The sequence below is a fragment of the Chelonia mydas genome, chromosome 5 (genome assembly GCF_015237465.2).
Source record: "Chelonia mydas isolate rCheMyd1 chromosome 5, rCheMyd1.pri.v2, whole genome shotgun sequence".
Lineage (NCBI taxonomy): Eukaryota > Metazoa > Chordata > Testudines > Cheloniidae > Chelonia > Chelonia mydas.
The window spans coordinates 58,409,778-58,433,823 of NC_051245.2; the positions used below are offsets into that span (position 1 = coordinate 58,409,778).

General features: G+C 41.1%; 1 protein-coding gene across 16 annotated transcripts in view; it reads right to left on the reverse strand.

The window, feature by feature from the left end:
• FAM172A (family with sequence similarity 172 member A) overlaps positions 1 to 24,046 on the reverse strand; it is a 357,476-nt gene that overhangs the window by 75,420 nt on the left and 258,010 nt on the right. Inside the window, exon 12 of one of the 16 annotated variants that reach the window (XM_037903231.1) lies at positions 13,115 to 13,321. The exons of 12 other annotated variants lie outside the window; for them this stretch is intronic. In XM_037903231.1, the coding sequence (XP_037759159.1) occupies positions 13,302 to 13,321 (20 nt within the window). In that variant the 3' untranslated portion in view covers positions 13,115 to 13,301. Of the gene's footprint in view, positions 1 to 13,114; positions 13,322 to 13,350; positions 15,542 to 15,580; positions 17,962 to 24,046 lie in introns of those variants that run through there. 3 more of the 16 variants (XM_043547404.1, XM_043547399.1, XM_043547406.1) reach the window with 3 other exon arrangements.

The following is a 24,046-nucleotide window of genomic DNA, read 5'->3' on the forward strand; positions in this document are numbered from 1 at the left end:
TTTGGAATCTGCACTTAAGCACAGAGTCAGAAGAATGGATCTAGACAAATCATGCCAACCTTTTCCTCCAGCAAAGTAGTGTGACCTTTGGATGACCAACTCTTTCTTTCATCCAGGTCTTTGAGTACAGATACTTCCATTTGGCCTCACCGAATGAGATTCTGGTCTTCTTCCCACTCTTTAGTCCTTGATATTCCTCTAACTGAAGCAGCCCAGCTGGCAAATTGCCAACCGAAACAAGTAACGTATGGCAATGCTGCTCTGTTGTGTCCTGATGCACTGATCTGTCCCGGCCCCCACTAACTTATGGGTGTCTATCCACGGATCCTGTTTTAATCTGCCCATACACAGTCAGGAAAAAGTCTTCCAGATGCCAGTTCTTGGCAGTTTGCATGTGGACATTTTAAAAAAATTAATACCATGCAGTTTAAAAATCTGCAGGAAAAACAGATCGGTATACGCAATGCAAACAAAAAAACAAACAAAAAGAGGGTCAACATTCAAATTTAAGATACTGAGCCTGCACTCTTCATATTAACCTAAATTTAAAAGTGCATGGTCATGTCCTCCTCCCTTATTTTTCTGTTTGTTTAGTGGCAACACTGATGTTTAGAGAAATGGCTATATTTGTGAAGGGCTGCATAGTGAAAAGCTAATACAGATCCAGCAGAAGTACTGTACATGTTCATGAGAACACAAAACACTGTTTTTTTATTAGCTTCCATAAACAGAGGTTGATGGTTTTTTATTTTTCTAATTTTTCAATGACAAATTGGTGATTAAAAAATTAGTTACTAGAATCCAAACAATGTTCCCCACCAGACTATTACAATTTCAAGGTATGTCAATCAAACATGGTGTCTTAACTGTCTGACACGATCTTTACATTCTACTATAATTATAAGCCTACCAGGGTGCTGGAACAATTTTTATAGTGGGGGTGCTAATGATAGAATCCACGGAAACTATGTATTTGGTGTGTGTCAAGCCAAGAGGATGGAGCAGCTCCCCCAGCACCTCTAGTTCCAGCACCACTGAACCCTACATCAAATCAAGGGACCTTTAGTCTTTAGTCTTCTTCAGTGGAACTACAACTGCAGAACTGAAAGAAGCTAAAAAAAATCAATACCTTATAAAAGAAATGAAGCAACATTTATGTTTGCTGAAAATGAAAAAGACTGAGGAATTTTCAAAGAGTAAAAATGAATCAAAATATGCATATAACCATTTCATGTTCAACTGCAGGAATACATTTTTGTCTGGGTACCTGTAATGTTTGGTCTGTCAAGCATTGCTAATTTGAAGAGGGGGAAAAAAGCCTACAGAGCTAAGAATGTGGCTTTACACTCCATGTTTGTCTTTAAGTATGCAATTTGTGGGCACTCTCACAGAAACAGCAAATTTCCTCCTTTGTAGTCAAGGAAATAGTTTAATATATTTGCTTTCTGATGCACACAAAAAAGGAAAAGAAATATCAACATAGATACTATAGTTTCTAGCTATGGTATTTATATGGCACCCATCACCACAGTATCTGAGTGTCTCACAATCTTTAATGTACCTAGTTGCAAAACACCCCGAGAGGTAGAGGTTTCTCTCTTATCCCCATTTTACAGATGAAGAATTGAGGCACAGAGACTAAGGGACTTGGTCAAGGTTACATAGGACATCAGTAGCAGAGCAGAAATGGAACCAAGGTCTCACACAGCTCAGGCTTCCACTGTAACCACTAGACCATCTTTCCTCTCTTGGAGATGCTAGGGACCAAAACCAAGGACTCATACATGCAAAACATGTACTCTGCTATTGTGCTGCTTCTGCCAATAGTTGTATTAGGCCCTGATCAGGCAACGAGACTGTACAGGGAGTCCTAGGTTCCCACATGGAGCCTGTGTTGGGACAGGAAGTTTCACTACTAACTTGAGTCCATGGGGTGAACCAGGGAGAATCTACCCCAAGTTATTGTGTGGTTCATGATAAAAGCCCTGGAACCAATTCATCTGGTTCACAAAACCTGGAGTGGGGCCAATGTAATGCCCCACCCTGAGGTATAATTAATAAAATTGCAACCTGAGGCCTTGTCTATACTACACAATCAGGTTTCATAGACAAAACAGTGGAGGTGTACATACAACAATGCTTCTCCCGCCAATTTAACTCTCTTGTTACACTCACATACTAAAACCACCCCAATGAGCAGCATAGAGCTTTTTGCAACAAAGTTAGAGTGACACAATGTCAGTGTAAACACTGCATTTGCTTATGTTGCCCTAAGTGGCCTCCAGGAGGTGTCCCACAATGCCTATCATGGCAGTTCTGGTAAGCAGTTTCTACCCCGCGGCCCTGAGCCAGATACATAGGCATGCAGCCCTCCCTCTTTCAAGCCCAGGGAAATTCCACTTCCTGGACAGCTCACATCACATCTTTCCAGTTGACTATTCCAGCTTTCCACAGCAAACATGCCCCCTCCTGGAGTACACCAGAGTTCCTGGATCTGTGGGTCTGGGGAGAGGAGGCTCTGCAGGCACAGCTCTGAACCAGCCATAGGAACTTTGACACTACGAGCAGATAGCTCATGGCATGGAAGAGAAGTGGACATGCAGCAATGCCATGCTAAGATCAAGGAGCTGAGGTAGGCGTACCATAAGGCTACAGAGGCCAACCATCGCTCTGGGTGTCTACCCAAGGAGCTGCACACCATCCTCGGCGGTGACCCCACCTCCACCACCAAGAGCCCTGAGGATACTTTGGAGAACTGGGGTCCTGCGGAAAAGTTTGTTAATGCCCACCCAGATCTCCTAGGAATCGTCCATAGAGATCTCTAGGAAACTTCTCTGCAGATACTCTGCAATCCTCTGCCAAAGGTACCTTGGCAGAGCTGCTTTGTTTCTTCCCACATTGTAGGAAACTTTGCTATGCCAATCAGCAATTACTTCTGCAGGAACCAAACCAGCACACAAACGAGCAGCATACGGACCCAGTCTGAAAACCACATGCCTGCAGGAGATGCACCCTTGCATTTTTGGTTGCCATCAGTAGTGTGAGTCCAGCTTTGATCATCCCCTCCTGTGGAAAACAGTACAATAACTCCTCGCTTAACCTTGTAGTTATGTTCCTGAAAAATGCAACTTTAAGCAAAATGATGTTAAGCAAATCCAATTTCCCCATAAGAATTAATGTAAAGTGGGGGGGTTAGGTTCCAGGGAAATTTTTTTTCGCCAGACAAAAGACTATATTTTATATATATGTACATATACATATACACAGTATAAGTTTTAAACAAACAATTTAATACTGTACACAGCAATGATGATTGTGAAGCTTGGCTGAGGTGGTAAAGTTGGAGGGTGGAAGAGGGTGGGATATTTCCCAGGGAATGCCTTACTGCTAAATGATGAACTAGCACTCAGCTGAGCCCTCAATGGTTAACAAATTGTTGTTAATGTAGCCTCACGCTCTACAAGGCAGCACAAATGGAGGGAAGGTAGACAGCATGGCGGACAGAGACACACACCGTGTGTGTGTGTGTGTGTGTGTATGTGTGAGAGAGAGATGTGCATTGTCCCTTTAAGTATGCTGACCCCACTCTCAGTACATTGCCTTTTTAAGTAGATCAGCAAGTTGAGACAGCAGCTACTGCCAGCAAGCTCCCTCCGTCCTGAGCCCTGTCGTGTATCCCCCCACCCTGCGCTCTATGGAGATGAGGTAAGTGGGGGGAAGGACCAGGGGGGAGGGGGACACCCTGACATTAGGCTCCCCTTTTCCCTGCCCAGCAAGCAGGAAGCTCCCGGGAGCAGCTCCAAGGCAGAGGGCAGGAGCAGCACATGGCAGTAGGGGGAAGGACAGCTGAACTGCTGGCAATTGGTAGCCTGCTGGATGGCTGCCACACAGGGAACTTAGGGCAGTGGGGAGCTGTTGCGGGGCTGCTGGTCCACCCTGGTTCCAAGCCCCCACCAGCTAGCTCCAATAGGCTGCTCTTTCTGCAAGCAGTGGACAAAGCAGGCGGCTGCCAAACAATGTTATAAGGGAGCATTACACAACTTTAAAAGAGCATGTTCCCTAATTGATCAGCAACGTAACAACGAAACAACGTTAACCGGGACGACTTTAAGTGAGGAGTTACTGTACTAGTATTCAGAATAGCATCCGAGAGTGCTTGTACTGATCCCCTTCCTGATACCACCCTTTGTCCCATCTTGCACCAGCTCCCCGGGCTAAACTCACCATGTTTAGTGCTCTGGCCATGTTGCATACTTGCCAAGGGAAAGTGAGAAAGAGGTGTACGTACCTTTTATGATTCAAGACTGAGAGAGCACACACAATACTGACTCTGTATATTGTTTCTTTTGCTTCTGCAGATGTGCCCTTATGGGCCAGCTCCTACACACCGGCAAAGTGCCTCTGTCAGATAAGGAGGTGAATGCCTAGAGTCACAGTCCTTTGTAGCAGGAGGTAATTAATGGCCCTACACACTCGCATCATTGCAACCACCCCACCTCCCCCAGGGGACTTTCCCAACTCCAAACAGATTCGCGACTGACCATAGCAATCTGGAGTTGCCAGCATCCACAGAGCCATCATCACACGGTTTTCCACCAATAGGGCCAGTCTCATTTTGGTGTCCTTAGACTGCAGGGTGGGGGTGAGCTCCACACACAGTTCAAGGAAGGTGGCTTTGCACATACAAAAGTTCTGTAGCCACTGCTTGTCATCCCATACCTGCATCACAATTCAATCCCATCACTCAGTTCTTGTTTCCTGACCCCCACCAAAATGGGGACCACTATGTGCAGCTGCACTGTGAATGTCAACATCAATCTTTAACTGTTTCTTCCCATGGCACACAGCAGGGCAGGCACCAAAGAATCCTATTAAAATTTTCAGCTCATGAAATACTGCAGGATCAGCCAGGTTGTGTTCATAACACCTATCACAATACTGAAGAGCAATGCAAGATCCATGCTTTCAGGCAGAGATGGCAGGTGCAAAGCTTAAAGGGGCAGTTGAAAAATGGCACAAAATGTAGTCAGAAACCCTTGGAATTATGGGATGAGAAAACTGCATCATTGGGTGGTGATCCCGCACCCATGATGCTCTGTGATCCATTCCCAGAACTCCTAGTGGAAGAAGGTGGTGATTTTCACAGTGGGATAGCTATCCACAGTGCACTGCTCTCTCTGTCCGTGCTAGAGCATCAACTGTGGACATGCTCCACGGACAAAAGGAGCATTGTGTGAACATGCAGAAGTGATTTATTGACAGCAGTTTATGATTATTGACATAACTTAAGTCAACTTAACTCTGTAGTCTAGACATGGCCTGACACTTAAACCCACCCATATGTCTGTCAATCATTCGCCTGCTTGTCCTGGTCAACTGGGTCAGGGACTTGGTGGCCCAATCCTGCAAGGTGCCAATCACCTTCTGGAAAGTGTTGAGCATCTCCACCTCCCCCTGACATTGGAGTTAATGAAACTCAAACACCACCTAGGAGGCATGCGGCACTTCACAGGAATGAGTATTAACTCATAAAGGCTGATTAATAGGATATATATTTTGGATTAACAGGGTAATCTGACACAAATCCTTTGGGGCCAAAATGTCTTCTCTCTTACTTAATCCTTTAAAAAAAAGTAGTGAATTAAAATGTGACTCCGTTTACTGAGTATTGTATCATTTTATATTGAATATTTTTGGGGCCTCAATTATGTACTCAGGTGATCTTGAATAATCTAGATATTTACACAATAATTTTGAAACTATTTGAATTGGAGTTCTTTGGCATGAACTGAACACCAAAAAGAGGAGGGATGGGATGTAGGGAAAGAGATGGAAATTAAAATGCGAGAAGTTATGACACACTCAAATAAAACAAAAACAAAAAAACCTTTTGGCACTGAAGCATATGCTCTGCCACCTGCAGCTAAAAGTAACATACTGAGAGCGTATAGTCTGTCAAGAATTACTAGTTTCAAGCATGGCTGGTGATTTTGGACAGTAGCACTTAAGAAACCTTCAATCTGGCAGTTTTATCATCACACATTTACTAAAGCATACCACTGTCTAAACTTGTAGGAGTTCGGGGAACTGACTTTAGGGAGGACCAAAAAAATAGTTCATGAGGTAGTGTTTTGATCTGGTCTGTTTAACATTAATGATTCCAGATCATTATTCCAATCCATTCTTCGGCCCTCCAGTAAACGTGGCAAATGCAAGACTGATCAGTTCCTTTCTTTCCTGGAAACAGCATGTATCAGTGCCACAACAATTGCAGCTGGCAAGTGCACACAGGGCTGCTTTTAGGTGCGCTCGTGTCCTAAGTGAAGAATTATTTTGGAGCCCCAAGATCTAACGGAAAATGTCAGCAATATTTTTTTCTCTCAATTATGGTTAATCACTTGCTGAGAGATGCCCTGGAATTAACACAGATAAAAGGCCAGACCTCATTCTGTTTGCTCACTTTAGCTTTATATTGTGATGTATTGATAGTAGACTTATTCATTGTGGATAATATTAATTACAAATATACCCCATTTTCTCGTTAGCAAATTCATGATCTGATCTCGATTTCAATGTATTTGTAAGTATTCACTGAACAGTTATGTGAACAAATTTAGGCTGATGGTGTATTTGTGAACTATTCACTTAGACTATTTACTATTTGTTATTCATGGTATGTGATTGGTCACCTAAAGACAAACAATATTAATTTTACTCCCTGTTTAGAAAACAAACTTTTTAATACATCAGTAAGGTCCAAATGTGGTCTCATGGCCATCTCTGGAGATGAAGTGCTGAGCCTTCTCGGATATGGCTGGAGAAAGACTGGAAATACTGCACTTAGTCATGAGCTTCTCCCATGCAGTGTTGGTGGTAGCCACTGACCGAGAATGATAATGGGCAAGAGACACCAAGTTTGAAGCCCAGAGTTCTGGGCATAGTCCGGTACCTGACAGCGGTACAGGAGGGATGGGGAAAATCCCAAAGTCTACTCTAAAACTTAAATGTTAAAACTAGTAACTACTAAAATTAAGAAATAACACTAGTGAAAAGAGTTAAAACTGATAAAACTATTTACAACTATACTTATTGGAACTGTGTCAGAGACAAGGACACTGAAGGTTCCGACCCAGACCATATGGCTGTGGGAAGGAACTAGAGATGCAGTTGGTCTACCCTACATTTTATTGCCTCAGACGGAAGCATGAGGCAAGTTGGGACACATGTGCGGACCAATGAACACTACTTTCAACTCTCTGACTCCATGAATATGGTATGCATGTATAAGCCTCAGTGGAATACACTGGGGACCATCACTTGAAGAAAAAAGCATCCTTCTGTTTCAGTTTTTGGAAGAATACTATTTGTGTGAAAATCAGTCAAACTTGGGGATTTTACAACATTATTATCGATACCTGGCAGCTCTCTGAATATTGCCAAAACAATTAATAATATTACCTGATAAATAACAGAAAACTAAAACCACTTTTATTGACATACAACTTTTATAAATATTCACAAAAATATTTCCACACCATTTTTGTGTTATTTACCCAGCTCTGCTCTGCTGTACCGTATTGTACTTGCTTCTGTCTACAAAAATAATGAATCATGTTCCAAAAAATTATGAAAATGGCTTAAAGTCATGAACTTTTACAAAATACTAGAACTGGTGATTCATTTTATTTTCCTTCTGTGTTTTGAGCCTCTAAGGGTTTACACTTTCAATCTATTCTCTGCAACCAAGAGGGCTACCAACTTATTATTTTAAGGTAAGTTGAGATTCTCATGTAATCACATGACTCCAGGAGCTGTGGCTTTAAGAAAATCACCAAGCATTGATAAAATAACAAGACTTGGCAAGCCTTCCTTCTTCTCTTTCCAAATTCCTTTCCCCAGCTTCTCTCCTCTCCTTCAGGCTTCCACCTTCTGTTCCAGGTCAGGACCAACCAGAAGATGCTGTTAGTTCTGGGGGTGGAAACTGCTACTGTTATACTCCTGTCAGCAGCAGGGAGCAATGAGCACTTTCACAAACTGCTGAAGCTAAGAAGAAGAAGAGCTGACAGCCAGCAGGAGATTGGGAGCAGCTGCTGCCTGTGGCTAGCCACAAGCGGTCCTGCTGTGCTCAGCAGTACAGCAACACTGCTACCAGAAGGAGAGATGCACAGAAGCAAGGAAAGGAAGGGGATTTGACACTCTCTGTGTGGGCAATGTAGGAAGCTGCCCAGTTTGTGTATGTCTAGGGTCACCGCTGTTGGCACAGAAATCCAATACTCAAACTGATAGTCCGCAGGTTCCTTTTTCTTATGGAGGAATAGGACACTGTAACTAAACTCTCTGAGCTCAACTCTCCTTCGCAATCTGTCTTTTTCTGCTTCTCTACCCAAGTTAAATTATCTCTGGGGAATAATTCTGGTGTAAAATGGATCCCGAGAGCAACTCCCTGCTTCAGGTGCTAAGGTTGTGCCGTCACTCACCCACAGCAGGACATTTCAGCCAATTTAAAACCTAGAACCTGATCTCTAGATACTTCTGGTGGCTGGCCCTATGAACTGATGTTAAAAACTATGTTAGGTCAAGCGACCTCTGTGCCTGCCTGAAGAGACTGTGAGAAAGGCCTTTGGTCCTCTTTCAGCGCCTCTCCAAACCTCTGCGTCCTTGTTCCCCGCTCTCAAGGAACTTTATAATGGAGTTACCATGCTCCCAAGGACGCTCAGTTATCCTTACTGCCATGGATGTCCTGACCAAGACGGCCCATTTTATTCTGTGCCACGTTGTGCCATCTGCTCATGGACCACACAAGCTTTCCCACAGCATGTCTTTCGGTACCACAGCATGCAGACATGCATCATTTTGGATCAAATGCTCAGTTTGTTTCTTGATTCTAGAAGCAATTTCTTCACCTTCTCATCACCAAGACCCTCACCTCGACAATCTAGCATCCTCAGACTGATCACCAAACTGAAAGAGTCAATCAGACCCTGGAGAAATATCTCCAGTTTCCTGAATTTCCATCAGGCTGATTGGCGCCCACTGCTGTCTCTGGCTGAGTTCGCATACAACAACTCAACCCATGCTTCAACCCAACAGACCCCATTCTTCAACAATTTTGTTTTTACAACCCTGATTCCATCCAGACCTGTCCAAAGGCTCTGCCATCCTGGAAGTTATGGACCTAGTTGTTCATCTCCAGCAAATACACCAGGAACTCAAAGAGTCCTTACTTGCCATTAAAGAAACTTATAAGTGTTACACATAGCAAAAGTGACAAGTTGCCCCTTATCTTGCAGAAAGGGATAAGGTTTGTCTCTCGACTTGGAACCTGAAAACAGACTATCCTTTGGCCAAACTTGACCACCTACCCTGGGTCCTTGTTGGATCATTGAGCAAATAAACCCAGTGGCCTTCACACTTCAGCTCCCAGAATCCCTCAAGATTCACCCCACCTCTCATCTTTCTCTCCTCAAACTTTTTGTCAACTCCTCCTTCCCTGACTGGGTAGACCATACTCCACTGCCACTAATTGTCCACAGGCAGGAGGAATACAAAGTCCATCAGGTCAGGAGGAAGCTCCAGTATCTGATACACTGGAATGGGTACAGGCCAGAGGAGTTATCCTGGGAACCAGAAGAAAATGCTCAGACTCCCTATCTTATGCAGGAATTTCTCCAAACATATCCTGGCAAGCCAGGTCCAAGAGGCTTTAGGAGGAGCCCTTTGGAGGGGGACAGGGTACTGTCAGGAACTCAGCTGGCTCTGGGTGCAGTTGCCTAGCAAGTCAATGAGCTTACCTGGGCACAACAAACCTTCACTAAGTGAGTGTGCTCCCTGATTGGACAGAAGAGCCAAGAGATCACCATTTAATCTTCAATGCATTCCATACCCCCACAGTTGTGCCAGACCTGGCTGCTGATCCCTGTACAGACCCTTGCCCCAACCAATGCCTGCTCCCACTCCAGCCCTAGTGCCTATCTTCCTCAGAACTCCTGGCTCACTATTGGCTTGTTCCCTGACCATGGTTCTAGTTCTGCCCTCTGACTCTGCTCTAACCACTAGGCAAGACTCCTGTTCCAACCACTAGGTCACCCAGCCTACACCCCAATGTGTGACCATATGTTTGAGCAGCCCTAAGTTTGTTCTAATTTAGATCAGGGACCAGGGCTAGAGTACAGAAGATACAAAGGTGATTCAAAGTCAGATTCTTCTTCCAAACCCCAATAGCTGCACTGAGCACAGGTTGGACAGAACGGAGAAGCTGAGCCTACATTTTACTCAATATGCACACAGTGGGAGGTAGACATCCATGATGTCCTCTCTCTACAGAGCATTAATGTCTATTTACTTTAGTGACAAGTATTATAGAAAATTCAGAATGATTTAATTCATTCATATTAATATGCAACAAATATTTGAATGATGTCTTTCCCTCCAGCACACACCAAAAAAAGGTTACAGTGGAGTTGGTTAGTAGATTAGAACTATAGGAGTGTGAAACTTGCAAAACCAAAACAAATGCCATGTGAAACCGTTGGAAACACTATTTAAGGTAAATAAACAAGGTTACATCTGTACTACTAGTATTCCCTTGAACTTCTACTTACTACAAGAAATACATAGAAAACTATAAGTACAGAAGTAATTAAATGACAAAACTTATTTAGTTATTTAAGAAAATTGACACATTTTAAGAGCCACCAGCATAGATGGTTTCATATTCCATTTAGAAAGTGAAACTCAGAGGTTTGGGTGAAAGTTGAAGAGGACTCAGCCAGCTGTCCAACTCCCTCCCCGCACACTGGAAGGAAGGTCCAGTGGTTTGTAATCACTATTCCCCTCCTAGTGTAATCAGAGATTGGCCATCTGTACCTCTCCCCTACCAGGATCATCCAGGGTGGCTGGATGGCCTGTTCATTCCCATCTTGAGTTTTCAAGAAGCCAGCAAAGTAAACTCATATTAATCCCCAATTGCTTTAGGGGTGTGAGCTGCCTGCCCAATTCTTTCCCATCATCAGTTTAGCAGAAGCAGAACTGTAAACTCTATTTCTGTTCCTGTTGCTAACTATCTTTACTTCATTCCGTAGCCTGACGCTCCCCTAAATGCATTATAGAAATAGGGAATGCTGTCCACCACGAGGTAAGAGCAGTCAGTGGTGGAAGCAGGATGAGCGGAAGTATTTAAATTCCTTCTGCTCCCCTCAAGGAACTGGGATTAAGAAGTAGCAGGCTCAGTTGACCTTCCACAAAGACCAAAGAAAGAAAAACAGTTCAGTTAGCCAATCCCAAAAGATCCAAGCAGGGACCAGACTGCTACCCCAAATACATCGAAAGAGGGAGAGTGGAGGTTTCAAGCTTCTCAGGGAGGTCCTGGGCTGACTGCAGTAGTCAATGCCATGCACTTTGAGGTTTGCTACAAGTTTTCAAGTTCATGCTAATCCAAACTGCAAGAGTTCTTCAGGGAATGTATAACCCAAACCAGTGTGTTTTGCATAGGTCTAGTTATGACATAAGTCTTTCATCTCAATTTTGTGATTCTCACACATATCACATGGGAAAGGACCATTTACACCGTAAAGTTACCCCAGGACACATCCATGTTCAGACACAAGTGCATGAAATTCTATTATTTTGCCCAAACAGCTCACAAAACATTCCGACAGGAGCTAATAATGGCATGACTATATGTACATAATTTATCATATACAAACATTTATGATGCAATTGAAATAATTTCAGATTAAAGTGGCAAATCCAAGATCACATCTGCATGACCAGTACTTAACTCCTTTCTGCATTTGTAAGTGGAATCCAAGATCAGCCAGGATTATAACAGGAAAACTATGCTTAAAATTGAACCTTCGCCCTTATAACCCATCTTTATTTAGTTATTTATTTATTTTTAGGAAAAATTCAATAAGCACAGAGAGTAGGCTGTTGTAATCCCTTTAAATAATCTTATGTTTTGTCACAACATGTGTTACTGTACTTGTACACTTTTACCTTTGCACATCGTTGTATGTAACTCAGCAACAGAATTAACCACCGGTAGGTAGTGTTTACGTTAGTTCTCAAAAGGTTAAGAAGCTGATTATAGCTAAAATCAGCTTTGCCTGGGGCTTCAGTGGCTTTGTGTAATCAAATTAGACAAGCAGGGCACAGTGTCACCTAACACAAACCAGTGGCACTTTCTTCTCTGTTTTGACCTTTTTCATGAGATGAGCAAGTCAGGTTTTAGCTTATTCCAAATATTTTGAAAAGATTAGTTTCCAATAAACTCTGAACGATAAGGCCAGCGTTAGTCAAGATGATTTTCATAAGTGATTCAGTCAGAATGTACACAGAGATCCCTTAAAAATCATAGCAACTTTGTTTTCCCACTTAGTAACCTTTTACATTAACATTTTTAGAGATTTATTTTAAAGAAACAATTTCAAAGGACAGATGACAATGATGCCAAACTCTAATAGGTCCTTAATCATTTTCTTTGCCTTGGACATTTGATCAGTTTGATTCTAAAACTTCAGAATGGTTTCTCAACATCCAATGGCAAACAGAACTTTATAAACACGACAGATAATACATGAACATTTCTAAGAAACCACAGGTAACCCACTCAACAGAGTTACAGTTCATCCTCTATACACAGTTGCTGTGTTGTTTGAAGTCAAGGAAGGTGAATGGTATAATGGATGTGTTTAAGAAGGTTTAATAATGTAGAGAGAAGAGCAAACCAGCCTCATATCAGAGGAGCTCTTTCCACAAGGCTACACCATAACTAAAGTTAAATGCAGTCTGCAGCATCAGTAGCTTCCATAATCTTACTATCTTTGAACATAAAGCGAACAAAAGATTAAACAGGAAAGGAATACATAGAGAAAAGTAATGACAAATTTAAATAAAAACTTGAAAGTTGTTTAAAAAACATACCTTCTCTTTATTAATTTCACGGGCAAATCTAAAAAAACACTAGCAAACAACATTTGTCAAATCTTAATTTTACATATTTTCTCCTCAACTTCAGTACAAGTTCTGCATGTTTAGCACTGCAGTTGAGTTACTGAGAGAGTGCTAACTTCATGGGAACTAGTGAGTGTGGGGAAAAAATGACTTCTGTAGATGATTTGTGATTATTCATTTATTTATGATTAATAAAATCAAAACTTATTATTTTAATTGATTAAGTCATAAATAAAGAGTTACAGAGGAAATCAAGTTGCCGTGTTTGCACAGTCTGATGATTCCTGCTAATCCAGCAGTACTTAACAAATTCACATGTGGTTAGCTTGCCTTGCCATAGCTGTAGATCACATTTCTGTGCTGCAAGCTGTGCAAAAAATCAATATGCCAAGTTTAACAAAAGGACAGGAAACATGATGTCCTCCTATATTTTCAATGAACCTCAAATGACTCTGCTGTTCATTCTCTGAACAATTTATTGCAGAGAAGTGTATTTATTAAGAAAAAAATCTACAATGAAATTAAATATATAAATTCAGAGATGAAGTCTTACCTGACTCTATAATAACAATTTATGCAATCAAAATGTCAGAGTATTTGAAATAATCAGCCAGTCAGGAAGCTTCCCCCCTCCCTTTACATCTCTAAAGCAAAGACACGTTCTTTAGACAGAACATACAATTGCCATACATATTTCAAATTTAACAGTAAATTCCTGTTTTCTCTTTTCATATGTCAACTCTTTAAAGACAATAGCTTTTTCAACTGACTCAGTTACATTATAATTCATGTATTTACATCTACTAGAAAACATCATCCTTCTGAAACAATATGTGAACTGCCTCTATGCTTCTGTATTTTAAATCTTCATTTATTGCTGCAGAACTACACTATTTGTGCAAATAGATTAGGATGAAAACCCTCAGAATGAGGTAGGAGTGGTCATGACCAATAGGTCAGTGCAGAGCTTTGCCACTTCTGCCTTCTAAATTCAGTGATGTGGAACTAAGTGTGGCAAAACAACCAGCAAGTTGGACACAAGCCAAAAGATTCAGAACTCCTGACTGTTGCCAGACTCTCTCTTTTTAAGTAAAAAGAGTCACTTTAAACATTTGCAAAGGCACCAAACATATTTTCAAAATATAAAAGCAGAATACATGGAAGCAGAGAAATTCTCCTTAACATATGATCAGTTCTTTCACTGGTAATTTCTCTTCATTGCAATGAGCAGCTGTAAATGGATTAATGGCACTTAGCTCTAGAGAGCATGTCACTGATCTGTACTGAACATATAAACTGTTATATAAAGCACACTCAAAGAATCACACTTGTGCCTAACTTTCTATTAATATGTCGTTTACAAGACAAATTTTATTCAGAAATTAATGTACCATTTAAAAAACCCTAGGCATAAAACTCCCAATCAGAAAATAACAATGTAACAATTTTAAGTGTTGAATAGTATTAATGCTGCAATAAATTACATTCTCAGTACATTGTAACCTTCTTATTTCAGTACAGAGGATGTGGTATAGATCTACTATTGCAGATGAGTTGTTGCAGGGATTTCAAAAATACCAAATATTCAAGCTTCTCTTCTTCAATTTCTCCAGTTTATAAAGAAGAAAAAAGTATAGCAATAAATGATGATTAATGCCCAACAGCACCACACTGCTCTTGTATATAGTACATGAATGTGCAACATTGCATATCTCTAAAAAATCAGCTAGTGTAGTTAATCACTACAGAATATGGTTGGGACGGATATTGTAAGATATGTGGCGTTTGAGCTGCATGTACATGAGAACATCATTGAGCTCAAGGAGCACTCTACTTGTGCCAAGTTACCACAGTATTAACTCTGTCCATTAGTCAAGAGCTGCTTTACAGGATTTTGTGCTAGATAGGTAACCTCTGGCTCTGTTGTCTAAATAACTGTCTAAATAGCTTGCTCATTTTTATCTGTGGATTTGTGAATTGGGCTAGAATGCTGTGGCAAAATTTACTTCACACACGCTGATTATTTAGAGTTTGACCCTCTTAATACCTCCATTTAATGCTTTTGTTTCTTACTTTGACATTAGTTCAGTGTGAGGAGCGATATTTAATTTACAAAGTTTTTTTCCTCCATACAAAACAGAGGCCAGGAGGTAGATGGTGTAACTTAGCGAAGATGAGTTGCTGGCAGGGTGAAGTGGTATGTTTTAGTAATAGCTGCAAACTGTAAGTGGTTCTAAGCTTTGAAGTCAGTGTAGCTTTGATGTAGTAGTCCCATAGTTAATCGCAAGATAGTCTTGAAAGAAAAAGATTTTCTAAATACTATCCTTAGTGTCATTGCTTGTGAAATCCTTGTAAGATTTTTTTTTTCTGGTGAACTTTATATCTGACATCAGCCTGCTCCTTCTCTTCCTCTCACTCAGTACTACTGTCCTTTAAGTTGCCCTAATCAGTTTAAAAGGTAATTAAAACTAAGCTTGGTTTTGGGCCAGTCAAGTACCTTGCTGCGCACCACTTTGCCTAAGTGGCCTCAGATATCTTGGTCCTCAGGCCTGTGCTCAGGCTCATCGTGAAAGTGTGGTGTTGGGACCTGGAGAGGGAAAAGTGGAAGGTGAAAGCCATGGGAACCCTCTGTCTGCGGCCTTAGAGGGGTTCTCTAGAACCTTCCATCTGGAGGAACAGCACCACAATTGCTTAGAAGGCAAAATGATAATGAGCAAAACAAGAAAGGATGGGGTACTTAGCCTCCCATCTGGACTAGCTTTCATTTAGAGCCAGGTGTAATCAAGGAGAAACCATTGTCAGAGGCTTGGGAGAGAGGGGTTAAGAACCACACATGAAAACATGATAAGATTATTCTTATGTTATGTATTTATCCTCAAAGAGCATTAGTGTTCACTGAAATCACAAACAAAATTATCCTTGGGCAATTAGGTTTAGGGAAACATCTCGTATAACTCATAATACTCAGTATCTGTTAGAATCAATTATATAATAACTGATTTATTTTAAATAGTTACATTTTAAAACTACTCCCACACTACACATTAAATGTTGTCTACAAATTATGTTTCACAGCATAGCAAAACGACTATTTCACTGTAGTCCAAAGCTGGCAGGACAAGAACATTAAAGCGGTTTAAACCATAATCTTTTATCTGCATTAGAAAGCTGATAATCTGTGCACATTTGTACATGAACTCTAAAATGAAGCTGCCTTTCACCAAGACTCATGCTCATCTAAACAAAAGGGAATAAAGAATATGGCATGTGACCAGTAAATTATGAGGGAGCAACACCTCCAGGTTAGAGGTTGCTGAAGATTTTAACAAATCTCACCAGATATGGCAACAGATTAAGCAAGGGGATAGATTGCCCTCCAACCTTAACCTGTTAAGACCTTTGAAGTCTTATGGCGACCTGTATTCTGCTCTTTCATATTAGTTGTTAGTTACACTAATTACAGCCTAGTAGCATGATGGTGCCAGGCACTTCTTCTAAAGCGATCCAAAGAAAGACTATCAGTAAAATGGTGACCACTTCAGCCAAATTGTGCTGTGCGTATCACAAGCACTTACCCCCAATTTATAATAGACCTTCTAAACTTTTATAGACAAAGGTTAAGACATTAATAGCACCGAGTAATTTTGTGAATTCTGCAAAGCATCTTACTGAGAGAAATCAGAAATTAAAAATAGCCAAATGAATGTGGGTGGGGTCTGAGACTGACATACAAATAAATTTAACTCTAATGACTGTTTACTCATACTGATGTACATGATTAACAAAATAAGGAGCTAAAGTGGAGCACTATGCAAATACTGCACAGTCAGCATTTGAAATCTAAGAAGAAACTTGCTGCCACTGAATTTGAGAGTAGAAGCATGGAGTTACTTTTAGAGTCTGTTTTCACCGACTTTGTATCAATATCCATGTTTATGCTAGCACAATAGTGTATCGTATGTGGGGACAGGACTCAGTCCACAGACTGGTTGAAATGCCATCTGTAAAGCCGCAGTAAATCATCTAGCAACATTAAACTTTAAGTTGTGCATGAAATCAGCCCAGGAATATAGAAGAAAGATTTAAAGCAACAGAATCATAGCTGAATTAACAAATTCTATGAGAACAGTCTTTATGTACAGGACGAATAAACATGCAAAATCAGTTTTCATTTCTGTATTTAGAAGCTGGAAAATGATTTCTAAATAGTTTATAAAACTTTACCTTGATGAAGCTAAACCAATCCTCCTGTGACTGTTGGGAACTCTTGCTTATTAAGGTAACAACTTGTTAGCTACAACCATTAAAAAAAGTTCTGAACAAAACGTAATTCTAATAAGTAAAGGGCAGGGGAGACAACAATTACCCTCCCTTGCACCAATTAGTAATCAGAGCATTCAGAAAGCAAAGAGGAGAAAGCTGACATGCAGCCGATGAAGTGGGTATTCACCCATGAAACCTTATGCTCCAACACGTCTGTTAGTCTATAAGGTGCTACAGGACTCTCTGCTGATATTCACTTTGTGATCTAAACTCTCATTTTGTTCATTTAACAATATTTAGGGGATGAACAAAGCAAGAATATAGAAGACTTCACCCCTTCACAGAGCTCGTAATTCCTTTGGAGTTAAGATAAACAGATATGAGGAATCTAGGGCCTGCTATAGCAAGATGTTGTATGTGTGCAACTGCCACTGAAGTCATGAGCAGGAGAAAATATCCATCTGGAGATGGCCCAGCAGCCACCACGTAAGCTAGATTTTCTGCCTCCCCTTCTCGCCTAGTAAGATGCCTCAACAGGTTAGGTATCCTAGTATTAACATAGATTTTGCACCTAATCTCCTTGTTTAACAAATTGCTTTCGGTGACTTCATTACAACAATGTAGACCGTAGGGTATTCCTCTGAGTTCAGCTAGTCATGTGGTAGCAAATTCCTTCTATGATTTGTCATGATCTCCTCAGAGCCCTCGTCTTCTGGATCTTGTTTGTTGTTCTTCACTTCAGTCCTTGCATAGATGAAAACAAAAATAAGGCAACTCTGTGATGCCACTTCTGCCACTTGACAATATGCCTCCTGGTGTGCATCTGAACTGGTCAGAAACTAAGTCATGGAAAACAGCTCAACAGGGAAAGCTGAGCAAAATATTTGCAATTAAATTATTTTTCACCACGACTTCCCTGGTTTTGAGTTTGTTAGATTGTCATGAAATAATAATTCTTCTTCTTCTCGTGTTTGCATTGCTTGCCGAGTCATCCAACAGCAGCTTCATCAGCAGAACTAAGCGCCCTTAGGCCACTATGAAATCTGGTTTGTTGACAGTATTCAACAACATGCACCACTGACTGATTGAGATCACCGTGACAAAACGAGTCATTGTGCAGACTGCATGTGTAGCGGCTGGCTGCGCCTATTCCTTGGCCGGTTCAGAATCTGTTTAGCAGAGTCCAAAGGTGATGTGGCACGTCAAATCCCAGTGGTCAAACAGTTGGATCAGCGACAAGGAAACCATTCTAAATGTCTTTAGATGACCACTCATCACGCCATAGGGTCCCGCTGACAGATTCCGATCTGGTGGTTGAGATTACAATGGAAGCTTCAACGTAATTCATGCACTGTGGCAACTGAAAATGTCTGTGTACAGTGAGAGACCTGGACTGGCACATAGCTTTTCCATCAGGCTGGCTGTTGAGACTCTGCAATTAATGTGTGGAGGGGCTATGTTGCTCAGAACTGGTGGCCATGGAATAGGAGTGGGGTGCAGGATGCCTGTGAAGATGCGCATGGTCAAGTTCAATCAAACATTGACCTGTTTAGTGTGAGGTGAATGACACCACATAGGGGCACAGTATTCTGCTGAAGCATAGCAGAGCACCAGAGCCATGACACTGGAGCAAAACTATGAAATTTCAAAAATTTTCAATGAAATTCCATTCCTCTTTTGTTCTTAGTGGTGTTAAGTTGACTTCAAAAAAGCTGTAATCAAATTAAGTTGACTTCAAAAATGTAATCTATGTTACTCTTCAAATATCAAGCTGGGTCAATTGATGCATTTGGTCAGAAAAGCCCCTAGGGTCTGGTTCTTTGATTGCTTGAAACGACCACATGTGGTCAAGACAGTTAGTGGAAGCTAATCTGACATGGCTGCATTTTGTGTTCTTTTTCTGAGCAAGTGTGGGGGATCACAGGTCTGAAACCTGGATCCACATGTCCCCGGGGTAGTCCTCAGACTGTAGCCAACACCCAGAAGCTTTCTGGTACTACCAGGGAGTGTGGGCTAGAGAACCTTACCTCACATTGAAACCACCCATGAAGCTTGCAGTTGAAAGAGATGTCTGGCCTCCCCTATTGGTTCACACTTGCTATTTAGGCTACAATGATGCACAGGAAGTATTCTGAGCAATTAGGTGAATTCCTGGTTGGCTGCTACATTTGACCCCACCTTCTTGCCCGACTCCTGAGCCTTGCCTTGTTCCTGATTCCTGCCTTCCTATCTTGTTCCTGCTCTGCTGCCTTGTTCAGATCCCAGCTTCTACAACCCACCCCTGACTAATCGGGAGCCAAAGGGGATAATGATTCACACAGACATATCTTGTTTTGCTCAGCAAAGCAAATTAAGATCCAAGTTCTGCCCTCACATGCATGCATAGGGCTTTTGCTGGAACTCAAATGAAGCCCTGTGTGAGTAACTAACACCAGAATTTGGCCTTAAGAGTTTTCAGATTATATATTAATTCAAGGGCCTCAGCTAAACAATAAAATAAACATCATTTTCAGACAAAGTGTATCATTTGTAGAGAGCTCAAGTTTACAAGCATAAACATTATGTTTCTTTCCCTGAAAAAAAGCAATATTGGACTTTTTATTTTAATCTTTGTTTTAATTATAACAGCTTGCTCAAAAGTTAAAGACATTTACATCCTAATTAGCTAGAGAACAGACCCTGAACATAATTTAAAATTGTTTACTCTTGGTTAACCATTGTCTTATGTGGATTATTTTTTTGTTCAAGTGTTGTAGAAGTGCATAAAATAATAATATGCTCATATGAAAATATCCTATTCTATTCATTTGTATTTGAAGTTGGAAAACGGCAAAAATATATATTTACTGAATATAGTACAGGCATTTGGAATGAAATGTTTATTCAAAATATTGATCTTTTAAAAAAATTAGTTATGAAGAGTATGGTTTTCATGCTGTAAATGTAAGAATTTAATCTGTGTCTACTTACATTAGCCTTGTTCTTAAAACTATCCATGTAAACAATGAACATTTGTTATAATCAGTTGTTTGCTTTTGCTTTTCATAAATATACTACAATCACAACAAGTTTAAGGCAAATCACTTGACTGTCCTTCTACATTAACATGATGAGATTAGTTGCTGACATTGGTTAGCAGAAAGTGACAAGTCTTTTCAATGGGTTCGCATATCAGTTTCACTAAAAAAAAAAGCAGACCTTCCAAATATAGGAATGTTTCCTCACAGGATAAGGCTTAAAGTGCAATTATATTCTGAAAAGGGTATCTAAAAATGGAATAATAGGACTCCATGTTTGTCAGCTGTTGATAACTTCCATATCAAATTTTCTTGTTCTTCAAGTAAAATACTTTTAGTCCCTATTGCCAAACCTGCAAACTCAACCTGGGATCTGAAATGCAAGCTGTGTTCTCTTAGCTGTGATGTCAGTAGTAATAAAGATTTTGCAATTAGAATTTAGGGCTATATCCACCATGGCAATGAGTGCCTCCTCACAGGCACTCACCCTCTCTTGTTGCTGGATTTCAGCCCTTAGTAACAATTACATTGATATACCAACTCACTCTCCCGCAGATGTATTGGCTTGGCAGGGTGAACAGGAGTAAAATGTAGCAAATAAGAACATAGAAAGGCCACTCTGGGTCAGACCAATGGCCATCTAGCCCAGTAGCCAGTCTTCCTACAGTGGTCAATGCCAGATGCTTCAAAGGGAATAAACAGAACAGGGTAATTATTGAGTGATCCATCCTCAGTCATCCAGACTCAGCATCTGGCAGTCAGAGGCTTAAGGACACCCAGAACAACACCTCAAGCTCAAAGTGTAGAGGAACTCGGTCACCGAGGTCAGCATACATAACTTGGAATATAAAAAGAGCCAGACCGTCTTGGGCCTTTATGTTAGTTATAGTACGAAAGAATAGGAGCAAGACGCCTTCCTCTCCTTCCCCATGTCTGGCTTGTGCAAGGAACAGTCACAGTTCCAGTGCTCTGTGGAGACTGCAAGGACTATTTTATCCACCTAAGCACTTAAGTACATGCAAGGAGAATCTTTGTGCTGGGCTGGGGCCTCCATACATCCAAAGGAGGTGAAAAAGAAGCAGAGGTATGGCCCCATCCCTCATTCATGGAGTGAGCGATTTAAGGGGCAAGGAGGAGTAGGCTGCATCATCCTAAAGGACATCGAAGGGTTCATACTCTCATTTTGCATTGGGGTGTTTGGGAAGGAATTATTCCTGGAAATATTGCAGCAAGCCCTTGTTTAAGGTGAGGTTTTGCTTTAGCTACAGGAAACAGCATGAGGTGCCTCTATTCCTCCTTCGACTAAGACATATCCCTAACATGCCCTGGAGGAACAAAACAATTGGAATCCCACCTTCACTTCTTGTTGGATGCATTGTATGAGCTGGGGGATAAAGCATCATTGGTTCCAGATGTTCACCTTTAACTGAGAGGAAACAGGTGCTCAGGAAAAGAGGTGAGAGAGGTAGCAAAAGGGTTGGTTGTAGCAAGAGTTGATATTAGAAGTACTTTTTGGCAATAACTTTATATAGTATAGTTAAGGTCCCAATCTAAACCCACATTTTCAAAGCTTTGATACAGTTGTATCTGCTTATTCCAGCAGTGAATTTGGACTACAAATGGGCATGCCTTGAAGAATAGAGTGGGTAGAATGCTACTAGACTTCTCTAAGATCACATAGGTAAGACAGGACTTATCACACATGTGCATCAGCAGCACCAAAGTTGTTGCTGTTGCGGTCTTTTGCTTCAAAGATTCCATTAAAATTTCCTATAAAGGAAATTTATTCACACACAAAAATATGCTCAAGAAATACTGAAAATGTAACATTGGCTGAAAATGGTAATGGAAGCCTGAATTAAAGGGGTAAGGAAGTAGCTAACTGACAAGTTGGTACAGGAGCATATATGGCATGCGAGACTCGAGAGAAAACAGTATAAAATAAGGTTAGAGTAGCAGCCTTAAATGTGAGTTTCTTTGCATTTGTCAATTCATGTTACTAATGTTCCACTTCATTTTTTTGTTTGATTATGTAAATAAGCATAGGTGCATGTCTCGTTTTGAAAAACACTTCAAACTTTAATCTTTCCTCCTAAATCAAAAGCTTTCATTGACGGAACTGCATGAACATGAAGCCAGAGAATGCAAAGAGGTTTACAATAAACACTGATTATTGTAATCTTAATCTCTGTGAAAAACTACTGAATGCAGAAATAACATCTTACCAAAATGGGCACATTGTCTGGTTTAATCTTCTCATATGGTAAAATGAACACAGTTTTAACTACTAAGGATCTTGGATATTTATCACCAGTCATGAACTACTTGTGTAGAAACAAAAGAATTGAGTATAAAAACCCTACTGCCTTCATCAGTGTTAAAACATTTAAAAGTATAAAATCAGAAGCACTGGTAAGCTGAACTAAGAGGAACTGTGGGGCTAAGTTCAGACATCTTCTTAATCAGCTCAAGGCAATTTGTGGTTTTTGGACCCTTATTTACTCTGAGCAAGATTTTAAAACTTTTTAAAGCGTCAGTCTAGTCTGCTATAATTAAAGCTAAGGAAAAAACAGACAAAACTTATATCTGTGCTCTGATTACTCTGGCAAGGATGAGGTTGCTGTCTTAAGCCTCAATCCTGTAATGAATGCCATGAGTACAAACCCCTGCACTTATACAGAACCCCTTTGACTTCACTGGAAACCTGCACAGACACAGGGGCCTGCCCATGTGGTGTTCACTACTGGATTGGGGCCTTATTGTATACATGCAGATTTGTATTTCAACAAAAAATCAGTAAAAATTAGCCAGGGAGAGGGGGGAAGGCCAGTGTAAGGCATCACTCAGATCTAACGGGTGGAATCCTGGCTCCAATGGTCTCACAATGATTCTGCATGTGTGCATAGGGATCATAGGTACAGTGACCGCATGGTGGTTTCTTGTATGCCCTGTGCACTGCACAAGGGTTCACTTGCATAGGCAGGAGAGGAGACAACCACTGTGAGTGCACCAGGACAGGGCCTTTATGAATACATGCAGACCCAATGGCCCAAACTAATGCTACTCAGGTCTCTTGAAGGGGCTACAGCTGTTACTTAGCATGGAGTAGCAGCCTCAGCCACATTGCAGTGCCACATTCTAGTCTTGGTATGAGGGAGCCATGGCCATACACCATACTGCCCCCTCTCTGAATCAACTGTCATGTTCTCCAGAATCTCAACTTTCATAAAAAATAAAGACTCTCCCTGTTAGGGTTGTGAAGAAACACTGTTCACTTTTCTGAGGCTAACTGATGCAGAGATGTCTATCCGAGTCTGAAGAGAGCCCAAAGCAATAATTCAGAGTGGTATGAACTGCCCCATTCATCAGTGAGGGATCAACTCAGATACCCATTGATGATGATTCACTATAATCTTTACTAACTATTTAATTCCTCATGGAAAAAAGGACAAGGAAGGTCTCAGATCTGCACAATTTACTATAAGTAACAACTCATTTTGGTGCCATTTGTAGGAGGAGTTTGGGAGAGTATTTTTGCTTATTTTTTTCACTCCAACCAAGAAGGAGCCAAACCCAGCAATGCCCATGGACATTCCGAAGCTCTATCAAGGGCAAGTGTCATGGGGTCTATATACACCATGCTGGCCCAGCAGTCAAGGAGTTAAAGAGCATACTGTTGGCCAATGCTGTTCAGTAGCCTCAAAGCAGCTGGGAGGATAAAAGAACTGGGAAGCAGAGGGGTGGGGCAGCTGCCAGAAGAACAACAGGTTGGAGAAGGGAACTCCTGCCATCAAGCTGCTGAGAGACAGCAC